The 20,052-nt window shown below is 41.4% G+C and overlaps 2 protein-coding genes across 2 annotated transcripts; one reads left to right on the top strand and one right to left on the bottom strand.

The window, feature by feature from the left end:
* The first annotated feature begins 5,380 nt into the window (after positions 1-5,380).
* LOC133967098 (gastrin-releasing peptide receptor-like) lies at positions 5,381-13,188 on the top strand. The gene is made up of 5 exons (XM_062402327.1): positions 5,381-5,796; positions 10,209-10,548; positions 11,251-11,533; positions 11,592-11,622; positions 13,080-13,188. The coding sequence occupies exons 1-5, from the start codon at positions 5,381-5,383 to the stop codon at positions 13,186-13,188; spliced, it is 1,179 nt and encodes a 392-aa protein (XP_062258311.1).
* A 1,494-nt stretch (positions 13,189-14,682) lies between these two features.
* On the bottom strand, positions 14,683-19,338 carry asb11 (ankyrin repeat and SOCS box containing 11). The gene is made up of 7 exons (XM_062402999.1): positions 19,183-19,338; positions 18,654-18,733; positions 18,458-18,565; positions 17,597-17,747; positions 17,371-17,505; positions 16,223-16,411; positions 14,683-16,112 (listed from the first exon to the last, which is right to left on the bottom strand). Exons 1-7 carry the CDS (start codon positions 19,274-19,276, stop codon positions 15,988-15,990), a joined length of 882 nt encoding a protein of 293 aa, XP_062258983.1. The 5' UTR covers positions 19,277-19,338; the 3' UTR covers positions 14,683-15,987.
* Positions 19,339-20,052: the final 714 nt, after the last annotated feature.

The following is a 20,052-nucleotide window of genomic DNA, read 5'->3' as shown; positions in this document are numbered from 1 at the left end:
TGGGTCGAGCAAGATGGAGCAGAGGAAAGCTGCTAATGACGAAGGGGAATCAGAAAGTCCAACTGAATCATTCAAAACTAAAAAGAGGACTAGCAGAAAGGACTCAAGTGAGGAGCTGTCGCAGGCCCAGGACAACCCCCAAGGCTGTGTGTGCGCTGAGACGCCGCCGCCATTTAGAAACTGAACATAGACATTATTTATCCAAGACTCGAGCATCTTTCACACTGAGAGAGCATCGGAACGGCACAACGCGTAAAGTGAAATTGTGTCACTTTAGGCGATGTGTGATTCAATATCAAGTATGTCGAGATAAACTGCTTGAACGGGGGGGTGTGGGCTTAAACGCCTTAAGTGTATTTGGTAACGCCTCAAATGTGTTTGTCTTCTCCCGGATATTCTTGTTATGCTCTGTTATACAAAGAGTAAGAATATATTTATAACGATACCCTATTTGCATTTCTCTTCTGTTTGCATTGGTTGCTTTGCAAATTGTTATGGTTAAGTGTGGACGTTATTGGATTTGCACTGCATATTTCTGCGTTCATATAAAAAATGTTAATGCTATAAAATTAAAAATATGTATGATTCTAGTTCTGTGTTGGGATCAAATAATTGTGATTAAAGGTGTGGGTGGGCTGCTCACATTTTTCAGTTTTCAAATTGAGCTGCCGCATTCTTAAGTTTGGGAATTGCTGCTCTAGGGATTCAGATGGATGTAGTTAAAATATAATTATAAATTTAATAAGAAAACAACAATTTATACATTTAAAGGAAACTGTGAAAAAACACAACCAGTCTTAATTTCAGTTGTTTATTCACTAACAGACATATTTTTGTAAATAGATTTCCATAGAACAGATGCAGAATAAGTAGCTTTTGCCCACATTGCAGAACTTGATGTGATATGTTCTGGGGCGACTTAAACAAATTTGGATCACAGCTTAAGTAAATGCACCAACTTTGAAATGATTAAAACATTAAACATTCGACTAATTAAATAAAACAATTCAAACGAAACGCATGACAAACAACGACGAAAGTAGTTACTAAATTGATTTAGTAACACGATAACACAACATGGCGTCAATGCACCTTTACATTGGTAGCCACCTGCCAATAAACCGAAGAAGGATGAACTGAAATTAAGCATTTATCAAAGTGCAGATGTATTTAGGGACATGGACAGAAAAGAATTTAGGTGGTAAGTTACTTAGGAATTCTGAGGCACAATACTATAAGCTGTTTATATCAGAATTGATTCATGTGAGATATTTTCATTTGTCTCTGTTGTGTGAAACTGCAAGAAGATAAACAAATCATAATAAAATACTATTATAAGATGAAAGATGATTGCTCATTCTATAACTTCAAAATATGACCATGAAAATGAAATCTATGACTGTCATTATTATCGGGCTGTCAATGTAATTTCTGAAGGAGATCAAGGATTTCCTAGTGTGGAATTGAGTGTGTTTTATTGTTTTTTTAACTAAACTGGGCTGAAAAACAAAAGATGCTTCTCAATGAAGAGATAATCAAGCATATAATCGCTAGTTAATCAATAATGAAGCACTGTTACGTGTCGGTATTAAATATATACACACAAAACAAACAAGAACTTACTATATGTTATTAAGGGAACTATGAAGGTGTTTCTATTCTTTTCTTGGTCGAGCCAGGTTAGTTGTCTTAAGAAAATGTTGCTTTTGACAGTAGCTCCATATTAAGTGGGCAGACATGACAGCAGTGTAACACGTCTATGACAACGCTCTGCAAGAAAGCTAATAAAGCATATTTATCTAAATGTCAAACTTTTTTGGGTTAGGCAACTTAAACACTTGGCTACGATTCAGGAAAGATCAACGCTATATTAAAAAAACGTTGATTGGTCCAAGAAACTGAACATTTTATCATTATACAAAATTACATATTATCTCTGCTTATGCGTCTTATCTTTTGCTTGTGTAATTGCCAAAATGACATCAGGATCACAAATCTGAGACTGTGCTTGCCTCCCCCGACCAAGACCTCAAAGAGCCCCTCAGCATGTGTCTGTCTCTTATCTCCTGGGATTTTACTATTCACTCAGGTCACACACGTAGTTTAACTCTACAAACAGATAGACTTCTTCACTGCATCTGCATTAAAAGCCGAAGTTATTCCCTCTGCAGAATGCTCTTCGTATGAATGTCTGACCTGCCTTGCAAGGAATAAAGTATATACTTACAACAATATTATTGGTGAATCTCATTGTTTCAGAAGTCTAACCATCAAATGTCCAGCACCCTTAAAATCCAGTGATCTGAACGTTGACGTTGGACATAAATCTTGAGACCAAGAATTGTCAAATATGGACTTACATCATTGAAATACTGGGATGGAGTGTCCGAAACAGTATGAGGGAGACATGCATGGAATATATATATATGTATGTATATAGCTATATACATAAACAATGTATCATTGTAGTGCTGCATACACAGTATTGCATCAGTAATTATAATGATACACAATATAAAATAATATATTATGGAATGCTTCCTCCTCTACTGTAATCTGTTACTCAGTGTCATCATTTTATTTACAATAAAGTGCCACCAACATAAACTACATATCCAGCAGAGTTTATTATTGTTGTTGTTATCGATAACGATGACGATGGAATGTAAAGCCCTTGCATGAGTCAGGCAACTCCTCATCTGTACCAGCAGGTGGCGGCCGAGGACCTCAGTTTAGCCGGCTGCTGTCCGTGGTGCTGAAGAACTAAAAGCCCTGTAACACACAGGGACCAAATTTCAAGGGTTCAAAAGTAATTGGACTCTTGGATATTCCGTAATCCAGAGCAGTTGTGCACATAAACTGAGACACTGAGAATTGACAGTAGTGGAGTTGTCTGTCCATCTGAAGAGTGAGAGAGATGTCTAATGTAGTTGGGTTTTATAAAATGGGTAAACTCAGGTCTTTCGGAAGGTGGAGGTGAGCCAGTGTTGTGGGCCAAAACCATATGTTTTAATGAACGTTGTACAACTTCACAGCAGGAGAAAACTGTGTGACCATGACATCAGATGAGTCACCACGAGATGCTGGTGAACCTCAAAAACAGAAAGGGCAGTTCACATGAAATACAAAAAGAAGTCATGTTGAAAATTGATGAAATGGGAAATTGTGGAGAAATATAAGAAACAGCTCTAGACCCAAAGCCTCACCTGTCAAACATGTGCTGGTTCTGTCCATGCTGTATACGGCTGCCAGTGGAACGAGGACACAGGGATTTACAAAAGCAAAAGGATGGATGGAGAGGTATACAGATCCACATGATGTGCACAGGATCAGGACAACAATGATCAAAACATATGACAGAATCGGCCAAAGAGCTGTTCAGGGTGAAGAGGTGGAAACTCCTCAAAAGCGCTTTGGCTGACACGTTCACCTCTCAGTCTACCTGAGCTGTGTTCCACTGGCTGGGACCAGACTAAAGGCAAAGAGACCCCAAAACAAGCTGAAGAGCTGGAGGTGGCTGAAGTAAAGGCCTGGAGATCACCATCTTAGAAGATACAAAATCCTTAAAAACAGTTAGGGGGACATATTCACTCTTTCTATTAACATTTAAGTTTTATTTGACTTCTGGTAATCATCCTCAACCCCTGCGCTGCTCCATTTTATAGTAGCCGAAGCATTTAATATTCTGAGATTTGCGGGTCGTCCATGTTTGCTACAGCGTTATCACTCTACGGGCCATTTCCATGATGATTCAAGTAGTTATCTAAGTCAAGATGTGTGTGAAATGCTTTGAATCATTTTTTGATTGGAAATAAGTTGAAAGGAATTGAACTATAGGACAAATGCCAGATAGATATGGAGGTGGGAATAAAGGTCGTCTCATGAATCGACGACTAATTACGTTTTTGACTGCAAAAGGGCAACTGTTTTCATAAAAAAGTAAAATAAAGCTAAAAGATATGCAAATTAAAAAAAAACTTTTCTGAAATGGAAAGACAGTGTGTGAGGTAAGTGGGTATAAAGAGATGGTGAGTGTGTGTGTGTGTGGGGGGGGGGGGGGCTGCCTTTACATCAAAGAAGAAAAGAAGAAGTTGCAGCTCTGAAAAACGTAATTGGGTCCATCTGTTTATGACTCGAAAAAGCAGACGATGGAATCTGTATCGGTTTCTCTCTCATTCACGTTCCTTGTTGTTGCCCTCGGTTTTTATATACATTTGTTGGGGAAATACTTCTGAGAATAAGTAACTCTGCGGCTATTTATGTTCTTTGAAAAAATGTTAAGTCAATTTGGAGTAAAGTTCTCAGATGTGGGAGAAAATTGCTCAAGTCATGCTTCGAGAAGCACATTTTCGTCTTTCTTATCTTAAGTCTTGATACAACAAAATTTAATTTGCATTTATATTAGAAAATGATTATGGGGCTCAGTTGGAGCCATCTGAAGCACCAGTAAAATAACATCACATTATGACTTCAGCATGAGATGTGGTCAGGGTACAGGCCATGGCTCTCTCCTGCCGTTTTGTATGTGTGTGTGTGTGTGTGTGTGTGTGTGTGTGTGTGTGTGTGTGTGTGTGTGTGTATGTGTATGTGTGTGTGTGTGCGCGTGTTCGTGTGCATCTGCTGGGCAAGGCTTCCAGGGACTCTTCTCTTGCCATTTAACCTTCCTGCAGCTGACCAAATAATCAATGCTTTACATGCATCATAGCATAAAACCATAGTCTCTTTCATCCAGACACCACAACATTGCTCAGTCACATAATGAGCACTACACGGCCAAGATTCAAACGCTTCTATTCAGATTGTGCCAAAAACATCCATGACTCCTGTTCACCAAGGATCCGGCCTGTTGGATTTACTGTTTCCGAGCTCTGGCCGTTCACCCTGCTCTGATACCACCTGCTCTTTTTCACCGTTTCTTAAGCCAAACTCAAACCCCAACCCTCATCCAGCCCAGCCACCACCAACTACACCCAAAGTTGCAATTCACTGACTTCAAAATGCTTCACTGACTCCTGCTCTGCATTTAATCACACAGTCATACCATATTTGGAAACTGCATGGAGACTGCAATCATTTTGAAAATGAAAAATATTGGTTTGACCGGTAATTCCCCTATGAGCCGTGACAGAAGCAACTCTTTTCCTCCTGAACTATATTCACTGCAGATCATTTGAGCAATTCAAGTGGAATAGGCTTTTCTGCAACCTTGAAAGAAAAAAAAAGTATGTTCAAACCAATTCTTCCACTCCCCTGCAATCTTGACGGCCCTGAGCGCGCGTAAAATGACGCACGCGCGGGCAGGAGGGCGTGTAGTTTAAAAGCCAGTCACCATGCGGAGACACCACACTTTCCCGCTGGACACCTCATCCCCCTCACTGCCATGTCTCTGGACGACTCATTTCTCCCAGACCCCGAGGACCTCAGGGGTCCAGTGTTTCTGAATTTGTCCAGAGTGTCTGTGGACTCCACGGAGCAGCACCGGTACAACATATGGCTCCCCGGCATCGTGATCGCCGCCGTCTATGGGATCATCATCATCGTGGGTCTGGTCGGAAATGTCACTTTAATGAGGACATGTTTGTTGGTGAAGTCAATGCGGACGGTGCCCAACTTGTTCCTGTCCAGTCTGGCTCTGGGGGACCTGCTGCTGCTGGTGACCTGCGCCCCGGTGGACGCCAGCCGCTACCTGGTGGACGAGTGGCTCTTTGGACGCGTTGGATGCAAATTGATCCCGTTCATCCAGCTCACCTCGGTGGGAGTCTCCGTGTTCACCCTCACTGCTCTCTCCGCTGATCGGTAGGACGACAAATGACGGGCTTATTTTAAAAAGTTTGATTTGAATTTAACCCCCCCCCCCCCAAAAAAAAATAATTCATGATTCACACCTCAAACATATGGGTTTTTTTAAATAAATGAAATCCACGCAGAAGAAAACAGAATAACATGAATGTCTTTTGTTCCAATCATCAGTGATGTAATGTAATTTGAAGCTTGGGGTAAAATCACGTTTTTAATAAACAGGATAAGATTTTGCCCCAAATGAAAAACTCAGCAAATTGTAATAGCACTGAGAAATTCTTTCAATGAGTTCACTGTGGAATCCAATGCCTGGAGAGAATTTGGTTTTAATTTGGTGGATTTGGTCTGAGATAGTCTCAGCATCATCCTGGATGCATTATCATGACCACAGACCCCACTGTTACAAATAGTACACATGCACCCTGTGTGCCCTGCAGGGAAACCTACAACCCCACAGCATTACTTTGATTTACATTTATTATTTTGACATTGCATCAGAACAGGAAGCATCAGATTACGCCATTTTACAAATAATTCAAACTTTTTCATGATCCTCTAATATTGCAATTTCTAACTCACACATGTCCATGTACCCGATGACATTGGTGAGGTTTAGTTGAAACGATTTCAACAGTCATCAAGTTAAATGCAGCCAACTAACTTGAGTTTTTTTCTAAATTTAGAGGAATTAATAATTTATTAGAGAAAAATTGTCAGACAGCCCATCAGATTTTTTTGTAAGATCTTTTCAGCAGGCACCTCGGAAACATACATAGTCTGGCACAACTTACTGTAAGAGCAGAGAAAAGATAGAGAGAGAGAGAGAGTGAGAGAGAGAGAGAGAGAGAGAGAGAGAGAGAGAGAGAGAGAGAGAGAGACAGAGAGAGAGAGAGAGAGAGAGAGATAGAGAGAGAGAGAGAGAGAGAGAGAGCGAGAGAGAGAGAGAGAGATGTGCATAATACTTCTCATCTTGGCAGGCTAAGTGCTGAACAGAAACAGCAGAGCTGAAGGTTAATACAGAGTAAAACTGCATGGTAGCAATTGGTGATTAGTTCGCCTCAGAAAAATGGCCCAATCTCGAGAAGCAATGGGTAAGAATATTCAGTTCACTATGTGTACGTCAGAAAATGGAAGGAAAGAAACAAACTAAAGAAAAAAATGATAAAATGCTATTTGTATAGCCCATATTTACAAATGACACTTCGTCTCATAGGGCTTAACAAGGTGCCACATCCTCTGTCCTTGACCCTCAACTAGGGAGAGGAAAACTAAAAAAAAACATATTAACGTAGAAACCTCAGCGAGAGACACAAGTGAATGATCCCTCTCTCATGGTGGATTGAAGTGTAAACGGATGTGTGTTACAGAGCACATCAACAAATGAGAAAAGACTAACATAAATTGAGAGGTGTGTCAACGTTTATTCAAATTGCTACACAGTTACATGAACAATATCATTTTTCACTTAATTACTTCCCCTCACAGAAAACAAACAAATAAGCGATGCAGTGAGAATTTGCTCATAAGAAAAGAATAACTGTAGGTCGGAAGACAAAAGCACTAATAGAAGAGGGAAGCTGACTGTAGCAAAATATTTATTTTGTTTATCATTGTTGCACATGTTCTTTAAAAAATATGATGTGATAAAAGAAAAAGCCCCAGAATCTTCTGTGAGCAGTTTGCTCTCTATTAACTCTCAGATCTTCTTACGCCTCCTTCTTTTTCTGGGTTGCTTCCTGCTTTTCACCTCCAATCCACTCCTCTGTGTGTGTGCAGTTTGCTCTCAATCAATTCCACTGTGTGCAGTTTGCTATCTGTTAACTCTTCTGTGAGCATTTTTCTCTTTATTAACTCTTCTGTGAGCATTTTGCTCTCTATTAACTCTTCTGTGAGCAGTTTGCTCTCTATTGAATCTTCTTTGAGCATTTTGCTCTCTATTAACACTTCTGTGTGCAGTTTGCTCTCCATCTCCACCTCTGCGCCGTTGTGATGCACACTTCCTCATTCTGAGCCTGCTCCTGGCCCAGGTTCACATTATCAAGCTCCACCTGGAGCTCCTCCTTTTGATCAAGCTCAGTCAGGCAGTCGACTTTCCTCCTCAAGAGACTGCACTTTTGTGCTCCACATTAGCTCACTGCTCTTCAGCTCGTTCTACTTTTGAGCAAGCTCAGTCAGGTAGCTGATGTGGGCTTTGGTGTGTGCACGTCTTTTCTCAGTTTCTCTTGCAAGAAGCCCCTGGGTTATTTTCAGCTCCACCTTTAGCTTGCTTTGTTCGCTTTCATGCAAGTGAGCCCAATCATTTACAGACTTAATCATAGCCCTGCCTTTATAGAAGGAATCTCTGAGGCCCTTCACAGTTGCCAGGAGCTGTGTGTACTCAGTGGCACTTAACAGGACTGGTTCACAAGTCTAAAAGATAGAAACATACATGAGCTCATTATTATTCATACATATCACATGAAAAGCAAACCATGGTGTAATTAAAAGGATAGTTCACCAAAAAATGAAAATTCACTCATTATCTACTCACCCTTAGTGGTGAGTGAAGTATTTGAGTCCACAAAACACTGCTGGAGTTTCAGGGGTAAACAGTGTAACAGCTGTTTAATCCAAGAAAGCTATTGGACGTCTGCATTTCCAACGATCCCTGAATGCACCTCGTTAGAAGTTATCAGAGGACATTAATGCTTTAAAACAAGGTGCAAATTACCTCTTTCTGTGTCGAATATGAATGCCAGGTCTTGTGGACACTTGGACGACACCACAGGAGCAGTATGGAGACATGTTGTGTTTTCACGTCTGAAGATAGCTCACTAATATCTTCAGTTGTATTGGATTCGGCTGCTACACCGTTTACCACTGAAACTCCAGTAGTGTTTTGTGAACTCAAACACATCACCCACTCCTCCATCAGCATAGGGGTGGGTAGAAAATGAGTGAATTATCATTTTTGGTTGAACTATTCCTTTAAAGTGTTGGGCTCCACATCTATTGAGTTTTTTGGGGTTAAGGATAAACTGCACCCAAAAAAATGCATTCAAATTCTTCATGAAATGAATAAATAACAGGGAAAAGCTTGCTGGCCAAGATTATTGAAAAAGAGAAATGAGAAAATCTTACCAGTTTTCTAATTATAATTATAATTGGCACCCGCAAATAAACAAAACACTTCAAGACTCTGAGGGGTAATATAGCCTCAACAGTAAAGAGTTAACCACTGAATTTAGAATTGGACACAGAGGTAGAAAAGCCATCAACACAGATGCACTGTCTGTAGTCTTGAGGATTTGTGAGGACCAGCCAAAATGTCCCCACAACATCCAAATGTCACAACAATGGTGCTATTGACCCTCATACATATAGATAAACATACACACACACACACACACACACACACACACACACACACACACACACACACACACACAAACACACACACACACTCGCACACATACAGTACAAATAAAAACAATTACATCTCTTGCTGTTTAGGTTAAGAAACGTCAAGTGTGATAAGCTTAAACTCGTTTTCAGGTCTCAGATCCTTGTCTCTTACTGATGTTGTGCTCAAATACAATTTTTTGTAAAAAATGTGTTGCCCGAGCACAGTTTTAGAAACAAAGCATGTCAATAAATCAGTCAAGTTCTCAGTTTTCACCATCACTGTGAGTGAACATTAAGAGCACATTGAAAGAACTCATTTCATTCAAACATCCTTCTGTTCTTGATTAAATCCTGTGACAATTGAAAGCTCTACACAAGCACACACGAGAGGATATGTTTCTTATATTACGCACACACAGATCATTTAAACACATTGGACAACTCTTCTGCAGCACATAACAATTTATTCATTTTAATATAGACACTGATGGCATGCTGTTATTTCTCACAATGCTTTTTACATATAGAAATTTACTCTCAGTGATTACAGAGGTTTGTACATTGTGTTAGAACCTGTATTACAATATTCAAGTGTAGATCTAGTATTGCAGTCCTGCCACACTGTCCCGGAGGACCACTGTGTATCATATCAATATCGACTTAAAAATAATACATTTCATACATCTTCCCTACAGATTTTGATATGTTGAATCAATAAAGTTATACTACATTTATTTTGTTAATAATTTAAACATCACTATCCACTACCACTTTCCACCATCACAATTCCCCATCAGGATTGCCAATCACTGTCATGATCTATGATGGACTTATACTAAATTCTAAGGCCAATGTCCTCCGCCGGCTCAAGATCCACGGTCCACTCTTCCCATGCAGTAAATCATCATGGTCTATCATTGTTCTCTCAGTTAGCTTTTATGTTATTACAAATTGTGTTGAAATTGAAGATTCTTTCCCATGCACAGGTTACAACAGTTAGCCACAAATTTGTCCTCGTCCTATAGGTACAAAGCCATCGTCAAGCCGCTGGACATCCACAGGTCCAGGATCTGTTTACGAGTGGGGGTGATTTGGCTGCTCTCTTTGACTCTGGCGATTCCTGAAGCTGTCTTCTCTGACCTGCACGCCTTCACCACCAGCCAAACCAATGAGACGTTCATGACCTGTGCGCCCTACCCTCACGCCAGGAAGCTGCACCCGCAGATCCACTCCACCGCCTCCTTCCTCATCTTCTACATCGTCCCACTCTTCATCATATCTGTCTACTACTGCTTCATCGCTCGAAGCCTGCTCAGAAGCTCTGTGGATATCCCGGCTGAAGGACACCTTCACCTCCAGAAACAGGTCTCTGTGAGGAGTTTGTTTTGCTTACGTGGTCTTTGCATGAACCATAACAGGAAATAATTCATATCTATTAAGTCCCCAAAATACTTTGATATTTTGAGAAATATGCTTTCTCTTTTGAAAGTAAGATTAGAAGTTTGATGCTGAAACTAATGGAAACCACAGGCCTGGTTCTACCAAAAGATAAACCATTAGTAGTCTACCTGTTATTGTCTAATTCCTAAAACTACAAACAAACTTGAGCCTAAAAACTATTTTGCAGTTTTGTTGGCTGTAAAATTCAGAACTATTTCTACATATGGACACTGCTGGTTGTTACAGGTTTCTACAGAGGACACTGCAGCTTGTTTGGTGAATGATAATTTATTAGGAAAAAAAAAACAAGGCAGAAAATATAAGGAAAAAGAAAGTGGAGCGTGAACAACCAAACAGATAAAGAATACGAATACAAGGAAAACATAGTAGTGTTCCTGATCTGAAGTGTCTGACAGAAAATCCAAACAGTCTCTCAGAGCGTTCAGTGTATTTCCGCTCAAGAAATAGATATCAAACTAAAAAATATTGTTTTTACGCTTTTATTTTTGAATGGACAGAAAGACAATTAAGGAATAACAAACACACACATCATGGTTATAACATTCCATATGCAAATAATTGATCTTATACAGTTTTGTTGATAAAGTCATTTCTCTCTCATTTCAGATCAGGTCCAGGAAGCGACTGGCCAAAACGGTGCTGGTGTTTGTTGGCTTGTTTGCCGTCTGCTGGCTGCCCAGTCACGTGATCTACCTGTACCGCTCCTTCAACTACGACCAGGTGGACACGTCGCTGGGCCACTTCATTGCTAGCGTGTGTGCTCGCATCTTGGCTTTCACCAACTCCTGTGTGAACCCGTTTGCTCTTTACCTGATGAGTAAAAGCTTCAGCAAACACTTCAACAAACAACTATGCTGCACGTCTCCCAGGCGGTTGAACCACCAGAGTAGTGCAAGGACGAACATAACCACCATATGAAAACACCGTGGTTTTCATAAACTCACCAGATCTGCACTTAAGCCGAACTGGGGTCACAATGTTGGTTGCCACCCACCAGTTGAATTATGCAGTAACAATAAATTCAAGCACAGAAATATACTATATACATATAAATGAGCTCCGTTATCAAATATGTTTATTGTAAATTACATATATTATTGGAATTAGTTGCTAGATTTTTGACACCCTAAATCACAAGGTTCTTTCAGTATAGAGACATTTTTTTTTTTTTTTTTTTTATATTTTTATTTCAAAATAGTAATTAAACTCTACCTTCCTCTGGTTGCACTGACAGCTCCAAAAAAGAAAAGCCAAAGCCTCTCCCTTGGCACCTGGTGGCTGGCTGCAGTATAAACAATAAATCAAATCAAATCAAATCAAAGTTTATTGTCACGTGCACCAATGACAGCGTCATCGGAGCAGTGAAATTCTTATGACATGGCAGGCATCTACGCAGTAGGCGACTTTACAAAATGAAAAAAAATAACATACTATGTAACATAACATATAACATAACATTGTAACATATAACATATAACATATAACATATACAATATAACACAGTCAAGTGAATATTAAATTAACTAATATGAATATATGTATAACATATAAAATAGTCAAATTAAAGTCAGAGTTAAATGAAGCAGCAGTTTACAGGGTGAAGGAGTGGGGAATATTAAATAAAATAATATGAATATATGTATAACATATAACATAGTCAAATAAATTCAAATGAAGCAACAGTTTTCAGGGTGAAGAAGTGGGGAATATTAAGTAAGATAAGTATATGTGAAGTAAGTGTATTTGTATGATTCGGGGAGCAGAATGTACATGGTGACTGTTCAGAGGATAGAAAAAAAACAACATGCTATCTAACATAACATATAACATCACAGTTTACAGGGTGAATGGGATATTAAATTAAATAATATGAATATGAATATATGTATACACATAACATAGTCAAGTCAAAGTCAAATGAAGCAGCAGTTTACAGGGTGAAGAAGTGGGGAATATTAAATAAAATGAATATATGTGGAGTAAGTGTATTTGTATGAGTGTGGGAGCAGAATGTACATGGTGACTGTTAAGGGCGTCAGTGTTGATTGTTCAGAAGCCTGATGGCCTGGGGGTAGAAGCTGTTTGTGAGTCTGGTAGTCCGTGCTCGGATGCTCCTGTAACGTCTGCCAGACGGCAGTGTGAGAAGTCCACAGCCTGAATGGCTGTGGTCCTTGATGATCTTCCATGCTTTTCTCAGACATCTTGTATTGTAGATGAGTTGCACGGAAGGGGGATGGCAGCCGATGATGCGCTCCACTGTCTTCACCACCCTATGCAGGGCCTTGCGATCAGCTACCAAACCAGGCAGTAGTGCAGCTTGAGAGGATGCTCTCAATGGTGCACCTGTAGAAGTTTGTAAGTGTTTTTGCAGCCATGCCAAACTTCTTGAGTCTCCTCAAGAAAGTATAAGTATAAGTATAAACGCTTTTGTGCAGTTTTGACCACAGAGTCCGCTTGTTTGGACCAGGTCAGGTCATCCGTGATGAACACACCGAGGAACTTGAACTCGGAGATTCTCTCCACTACAGCTCCATCAATGTGTAACGGCCCGTGACCCCCCCCCCCCCGCAGCTTCCTGAATCTCCTTGGTCTTGCAAACGTTGAGAGACAGGTTGTTCTCTTGGCACCATGTCTCCAAGCCTCTGACCTCATCTCTGTAGGCGGTCTCGTCGTTGTTGGAGATGAGACCAAGGATGGTGGTGTCGTCTGCAAACTTAAGGATGATGTTTGAACCGTGTGTTGCCACACAGTCCTGTGTGTACAGGGAGTACAGAAGGGGACTGAGCACGCAGCCCTGAGGGGCCCCGGTGCTCAGGGTCAGTGAGGAGGAGGTGTGGTTACCGATTCTCACCACCTGGGGTCTGCTCGTCAGGAAGTCCAAGATCCAGTTACACAGAGGGGTTTAAAGACCCAGGCTCCTGAGCTTGGGGACGAGTTTGGCAGGCACAATTGTGTTGAACGTGGAGCTGTAGTCCACGAACAGCATCCTCACATGTGTGTTGGCCTTTTCCAGGTGGGAGAGGGTGGTGTGTGTTGTCAGGGCGATGGCACGTCCGTCGATCGGTTGGGGCGGTATGCAAACTGGAAGGGGTCAAGGGTGTCAGGAAGGGTGGAGCATATGTTGGTTTTGACCAGCCGCTCGAAGCACTTCATGATGGTGGAGGTCAGTGCTACAGGGCGGTAGTCGTTTAAGCAGGTGATGGTTGATTTCTCAGGTATGGGGATGATGGTGGCCTGCTTGAAGCTGGTGGGGACTGTTGACAGTTGTAGGGAGAGGTTGAATATGGAGGTGAAGACCTCTGCTAGCTGGTCGGCGCACCCCCTTAGGAAGCGGCCTGGAACTCCATCGGGCCCAGATGACTTTCGAGGCTTCACTCTGTGAAGCTCTCGCCTCACGTCAGCCACGTTCAGGGACAGAATGCAGTCAGAGTGCATCGTCTCGGTCCTCAGCCAGTCTATACATCCCCCTTCCCCTATGGAAACGAATAGGAATGGCCCAAACTTAAAAGTCAAACTACACGTTTATCACATTTTTCTCAAAGATGGTTTTAGTCATTTGAGGCAGTACTCATTACAATGATGTGTGTTCACGATTCCAACCCCGATGCTCCTGCTCCAGATGTTCAAGATGGAAGACTTTGTATCCAGGATATTTTGACATCATTGCTGGACGGCTGGAGGAAGTGGAGAGACACCATCCGTCTTTATAAACAGTCTATGTTTATCATTGACTCCAAGCTTTATGTTAACCTTTTGGCTTTTGAGGACCTTCTCTTTGTGTGTGGCCTGGCCCCTCCGTGTACACCCACTGGGATCTTTGGCTTCACAGAAAATGTCAACAGCCAAGTTCTTGAATCATTCGTGAACTGGGTGTACAGCACCTTCAAATGTCCTTGTGTAGGAGATGGATAAATCAATGAAAGGTAAGCCTCAAAGGTAAAGAATTAACCACTGCATTTAGACACAAGAAGTAGGAAAGCCATTTACACACATACACAGTTCAAATACAGACAAATACATCAGAGCACATATGACTCATTTAGAACTCTTGCTGTTTAGGTTAAGAAATGTCAAGTGAGATCAGCTCAAAAAAGATTTGCAGGTCTCTGCAGGGGAGACCTTTGAGGTTGGCATTTGAGAATTGGAAGATAATTCTCTCTTAGCAACACCAGCCATGAAATAAAGTCCACTCCTCAGTTCCTCAGATCCTTGTCTCTTACTGATGTTGTGCTCAAATGCATTTGAAAACTCTACACAAGCATACATGAGAGGATATTCTTCTTATATTATAGTATGCTCACCCAGAAAATTAAAACAGATTGTACAACTCTTCTACAGCATATCACAATTTATTAATTTTAACAAAGACACTGATGGCTTGCTATTATTTCATGCAATGCTTTTTACAAAACACAAATTTACTCTCAGTGAAAACAGAGGTTTGCAAATTCTGTAAAAAACTGTATTACAATATCAAAGTGTAGATCTAGTATTGCACTCCTGCAACACTGTCCCAGTGGACCATTGTGTATTATATCAATACAAAAAAATATATATACATTTCATACAACAATTCAACTTTGATTATCAACAATTTGAATGTTCGTTCACGTGTCATGCTAGCTGAGGGCCGGCATATGTGGCTCCCACCCACTTGACTTTTGCAGAGACCTTGCGGGGGATATCAGCCCTTGTTGAGCTCTATTCTCTCCACATCACCATACCACATTTTCCAGACAGTTTGAAAGACTTTACACTGTTGACCCAAACTCCCTGGAGCCACCAAAATATTTTATGCATCTGTTTTGCATACGCAGCTTTCTCCCCTACAACTGTAAACAGGTGTTGATATGTAAAATCATAAAAAATTCTACTTCACTTGTTTTATATTTATTCAACATCCAGTTATTCTTTCCTTAAAAGTATAAGTAAACATCACAGTGGCTAGAATATGAATACAACTGATCTCTGAAATTTTCGTGATCAGTAATTATTAAAAGCATCCATCCTTTGATAAGGGTCAAGAGGCAGGTTATGCCCTTCACAGGCCACCTGCAGATCACGGGTCTGATATACAGATACAAACAGCCATTCACACCGACAGACAAATAGAATTGCCAAACAACCTAAGCTGCTTGTCTTCGGCCATTTGGGTGGAAGCTGGCGTACCCGGAGAAACGCCCACAGATCTCAGAAAGAACCTGCTAACCACTGCATCCACGTGTCGCCTGGGAAAGCTATAATTCTATAAATGTGACTGCCTTGCCCCCTCATCTGTTTTGCCTTATAGGTCAGTGTAGGGGCCTGGATCAATGTGAGCCACACCATCAAGCTGGAGATGCTTCATTGGTAGAGGAGGAAGTCCTGGATACTGCCAGGAATGAACAGGCTGGACACTCTGTGCAGACGATTGCTTCCTAGACGTCTGCGAATACAGAACCGACTCAACTCAGACAGAGCGTACGGACCTGGGCAGAAGGGACAGAGCAAAGTTGACACAAGTTCCAAGGAACTAATCAATCAGTGTTTGGTTGTGTGTGTAACATGGATGCGAGTGCCTTCATACTCTACAACACACCTCTTGTCTGTAGTTTGGTTCTCAGTGGGCTGTTTGGTGCTGACAGGTCCAGTGGAGTTTTTCCCTCTGTGTTCCTACAACACACGTCAGCTCCGAAGTCCAGCAGAAGGTCCACGACGTCGGCTCCTCCAAATCGAACTGCAGCGTGTAAAGGACTGTCCTGTCCAAACCCTATTTGAACGTCTGCTCCTGTGTGCACACACAAGCACAGAGGGTTTATCTCCTGGATAACTGAAGAACACCACAAGCAACATGTTTCCTCACAGGCTCCACCACTTTGATGAGAAATAGTCATAATACAGAGTGGAAATCTGTGGCTATAATGGAATCATTATTACAAGGGAACTTAAAGCAGAGCTATGAATAATATTAGATCATTTGCAGCCACATCAACAAGAGCCATAAACATCACACACTTTTCTGATCTGTGAAAGGGGGTGGAGACAATGACAGTCCCTAAAAGCAGTTGCCATAGCAACCAAGGTTGTAGAGATAAGGTATGATGAGTCTCTGGCTAGAGTCAACAGTCACAATACAGGTGCCCTTCAGGGACAATTGGTGCATTTCCAGGAATAGACCAGACTAATGACACCATAACTTCATGTCCAACAGAGTGTTCACACACAAGTATGGATACATGCTGTGAACCCTTGAAAAATTTAATTATTTGGACATGTAGTACACTATTTGTACTACCTCCTGTGTGGAAGATTACCTTCAGAATTTAGTGACATTACATAACTTGGATTGGGCATTGCTGTTCTCCTCGATGGAGCTTCATTATAGCTTATGCTCACGACATATGTTCCTCCGAAAGCTTATTCCATCCCGAGTTAAACAAAAAGCAACATTTCCATCAAACAGACGGTTCAAAACCAAAAGAAACAAAAATCTGCCGTGTTTCGGTGATGATGTCCATGGGGGTGTGAAATTTGTTGCAAATTAAAATCTGGATCTACTGAAAATAAAATACAGGTTCCCAATAGTGTTTTTACATTATATTTGACTTGTTGTGTAACTGACCGAATCTTTTAAAGCACCCTGCAAATCAAATGTAGCATCAATAGTGAATCAAAGAATGTGAAACACCTAAAAGAAGCTCATTTATCTGCTAAATCTTTTTGGACCGAGGTCACAGATGAGAGTACCTGTGCGAAGCAGCAGCTCCACGGAGACAGCGGTCCCAGCCGTGCAGGCAGCATACAGCGGAGTCCCCACTACTGGCAGCTCCATGTCAACGTGTGATCCGTAGCTCAGCAGCAGCTCCAGACACTCTCTGTGGCCTGATGAAGAAGCGCCTCAGTGTCAGAGCCTGAGCAGTGACAGATCATAGTGACAGATCTTTAACACCAGTACATGTTTACACATACACACCTCTCTTTGCGGCCTCGTGTATTGGCGATGCCAGCTGACAGGGGGGGCTGTTGAGGGCACTGTGCTGCAAAATGAGCTTGACACAGGCAGAACTCCCGCTGCTGCAGGAGTTGAAGAGAGGTGTGGCCCCATCTATTGACACTGTGTTCACCTTTGATTGGAGGGAAAGAAGACACATGATTCCACTGGTGCATTATCATCACTGCTTGGTATACAGTTGAATATTTAGTCCATAGCCTCACTTACATTCACATGGGAGATACAACATTCGAAACACTTCCACTTCTATCTATCTATCTATCCATCTCTCTATAAAAGTAAACCTTAAAACCTTCACAGAGAAGGATTTAACGCAGAACTTATGTATCAGACCATATTGGATTGCCAACTGAATGTCTTTAATGATCATCAATGATGCATCAGAACTCCCAATTTCTTCTATCGGCAGCTGTGGTTTAGAGCGTAGAGTAGTTTGAACACTGACCAGAAGGTAGGTGGTTCCCAAAGTGTCCCTGGGTAAGATACTTTCACCAAAATTGCCCCTGATGGCTGTGCCCACAGTTAATAAAGCTCTGTATGAATATGTGCCTAAATGGCTGACTGTGACTTGTACCGTAAAGCACTTAGAGTGGCCGATAAGACTGGAAAGCTCTACCTAATGTCCTGGCTGTTTAATCTCCAAATGAATTTCAACATTCTGTTTAAGTGCAGAACAAAGACTTTGGATTTTGTCCATCATCAAATACATTTTATCATTTCTCAAATGATGGTTAAAGTAAACCCTGTTTTAGTATTCATTTTTTATGCTCAAGCTCAATTGTCATCCCATTCCTTCAACTGAAAAATGGGTCGCACTCTTACATTTGCACCGTTGTCCAACAGGAACTTGGCACATGCATAATGTCCACCGAGACAAGCTTCATGCAGGGGAGAGACTCTGTCCATGGTGAGTGTGTCCAAGTGGAAGCCCTGCAGGAGGATAAGAGAATGGTCAGGGTTTTAATTCAACATATGAGCCTGAATCATGAATATCAAGACAGAGCAGGGTTATGTTTACCTGAGCGATGAGGCTTCTGAGGTTGAGCAGTCTGCCCTGGTAGGCGGCCTCGTGGAGAGGGGACCTGTCCGACCAGTAGTCTGACAGACAAAGGACACGATAGGTAAAGTCTCCCTTTCCAGGAAGGGCACAGATAGATAGCACGCTCTTTGAGGTTGAGATGGCCTCGTCTGAATACACGTTTATCTTGTTTTTCAGGGTCGGCCCAGCCATGAACACCCGAAATCTCTGAACAACACACACTCTGGGCTTTGTTGATCACTGTGGAGCAAGTCAACAAAACCTCTGTACAAAGTTTCTTTGTTTCAGCAGATCTTCAGTTTTGTATTTACAAAAATGTAACTTTGAAAGAACTTAGAAAAAACTATAGAGACATATTTGTTGCTTTCATGTAAATATGTGCAAAGAGAAACTACCTACTGTTGGAAGTCGTGTAATGAGAAATCGAAACCAGTTTTGTGCTTTATTTTTCCCAAAATACAAAATAACTGAGTCGAATTGATCAAATAGAAAATAAAAATACACCTACCAGCCATCAGTGGGTTACATACCAGTCCCCCATAGATATACAAAGGCCTTTGCCAAGCTGTGCACAGGGAAACCTCTGTTTGAACAGCAGCCATGAAGACAATGAAATAGCAGCAGACTTTTCCACGACTGTCCAGGACTCAAACTCAGCAGGTCAGATACAGCCCTCCTCCCCTTCTTATTTGGGTCCTTGGTCACCTCCCCCACATTAACACCTTCCGCCCACCCTCATCCCAGTCCATGGATTTAATCTTCATTAGAATATTTTGAGGGAATGGCGCTCCACTGACGTACCTTGAATAAAATACTCAGAAATGGGCATGTAACCGGCTACAAGCAGAGGGACAATCAAAGACCTGCACAAGTTTTACACTCTCCATATTATAGAGGTACAAGAGCTGTGTGCTGTACTTCATTTCGCCAAATCTGTCTTGTGTGATTTTGCACTATTTTCTGTTCGGACGGCCCGTTTTCCGCTAAAAGGACAGTTTTATCTTGCCATCTCAAGTCGCGTGATCAAAATATTCTTTCATTTACTTACACTAAAACACATCTCCGTCCTCTGAAATGAATTCTGATGAGATTCAGTCACACAGCTCCTTACGTCTCTCTACAGATTTGTTCTATGGTCACATATCTGAAGCTCTTGTTATTGTTGCAAATGTTACACGTGACAAAGTTCAGTATTTTCACTTTAAGCTGTCTGCATCAACTCACAGAACAAGGCTGTTTTTGTAGGCGTGATTTAATGTCCGAATGCCAAACATGACGCAATGCAAATCCAAACTGTCAGCAATGAATAGGGCCCCATCCCATCACCATCAACTCCCGTTTCACAGATCCTTTGTGTTTCGTCTGGTACTCCTCATTC

The sequence above is a fragment of the Platichthys flesus genome, chromosome 13 (assembly GCF_949316205.1).
Source record: "Platichthys flesus chromosome 13, fPlaFle2.1, whole genome shotgun sequence".
NCBI classification, from domain to species: Eukaryota; Metazoa; Chordata; class Actinopteri; order Pleuronectiformes; family Pleuronectidae; genus Platichthys; species Platichthys flesus.
The sequence above is the reverse complement of the archived record's forward strand: the minus strand, read 5'-3'. Positions and strand labels throughout refer to the sequence as shown.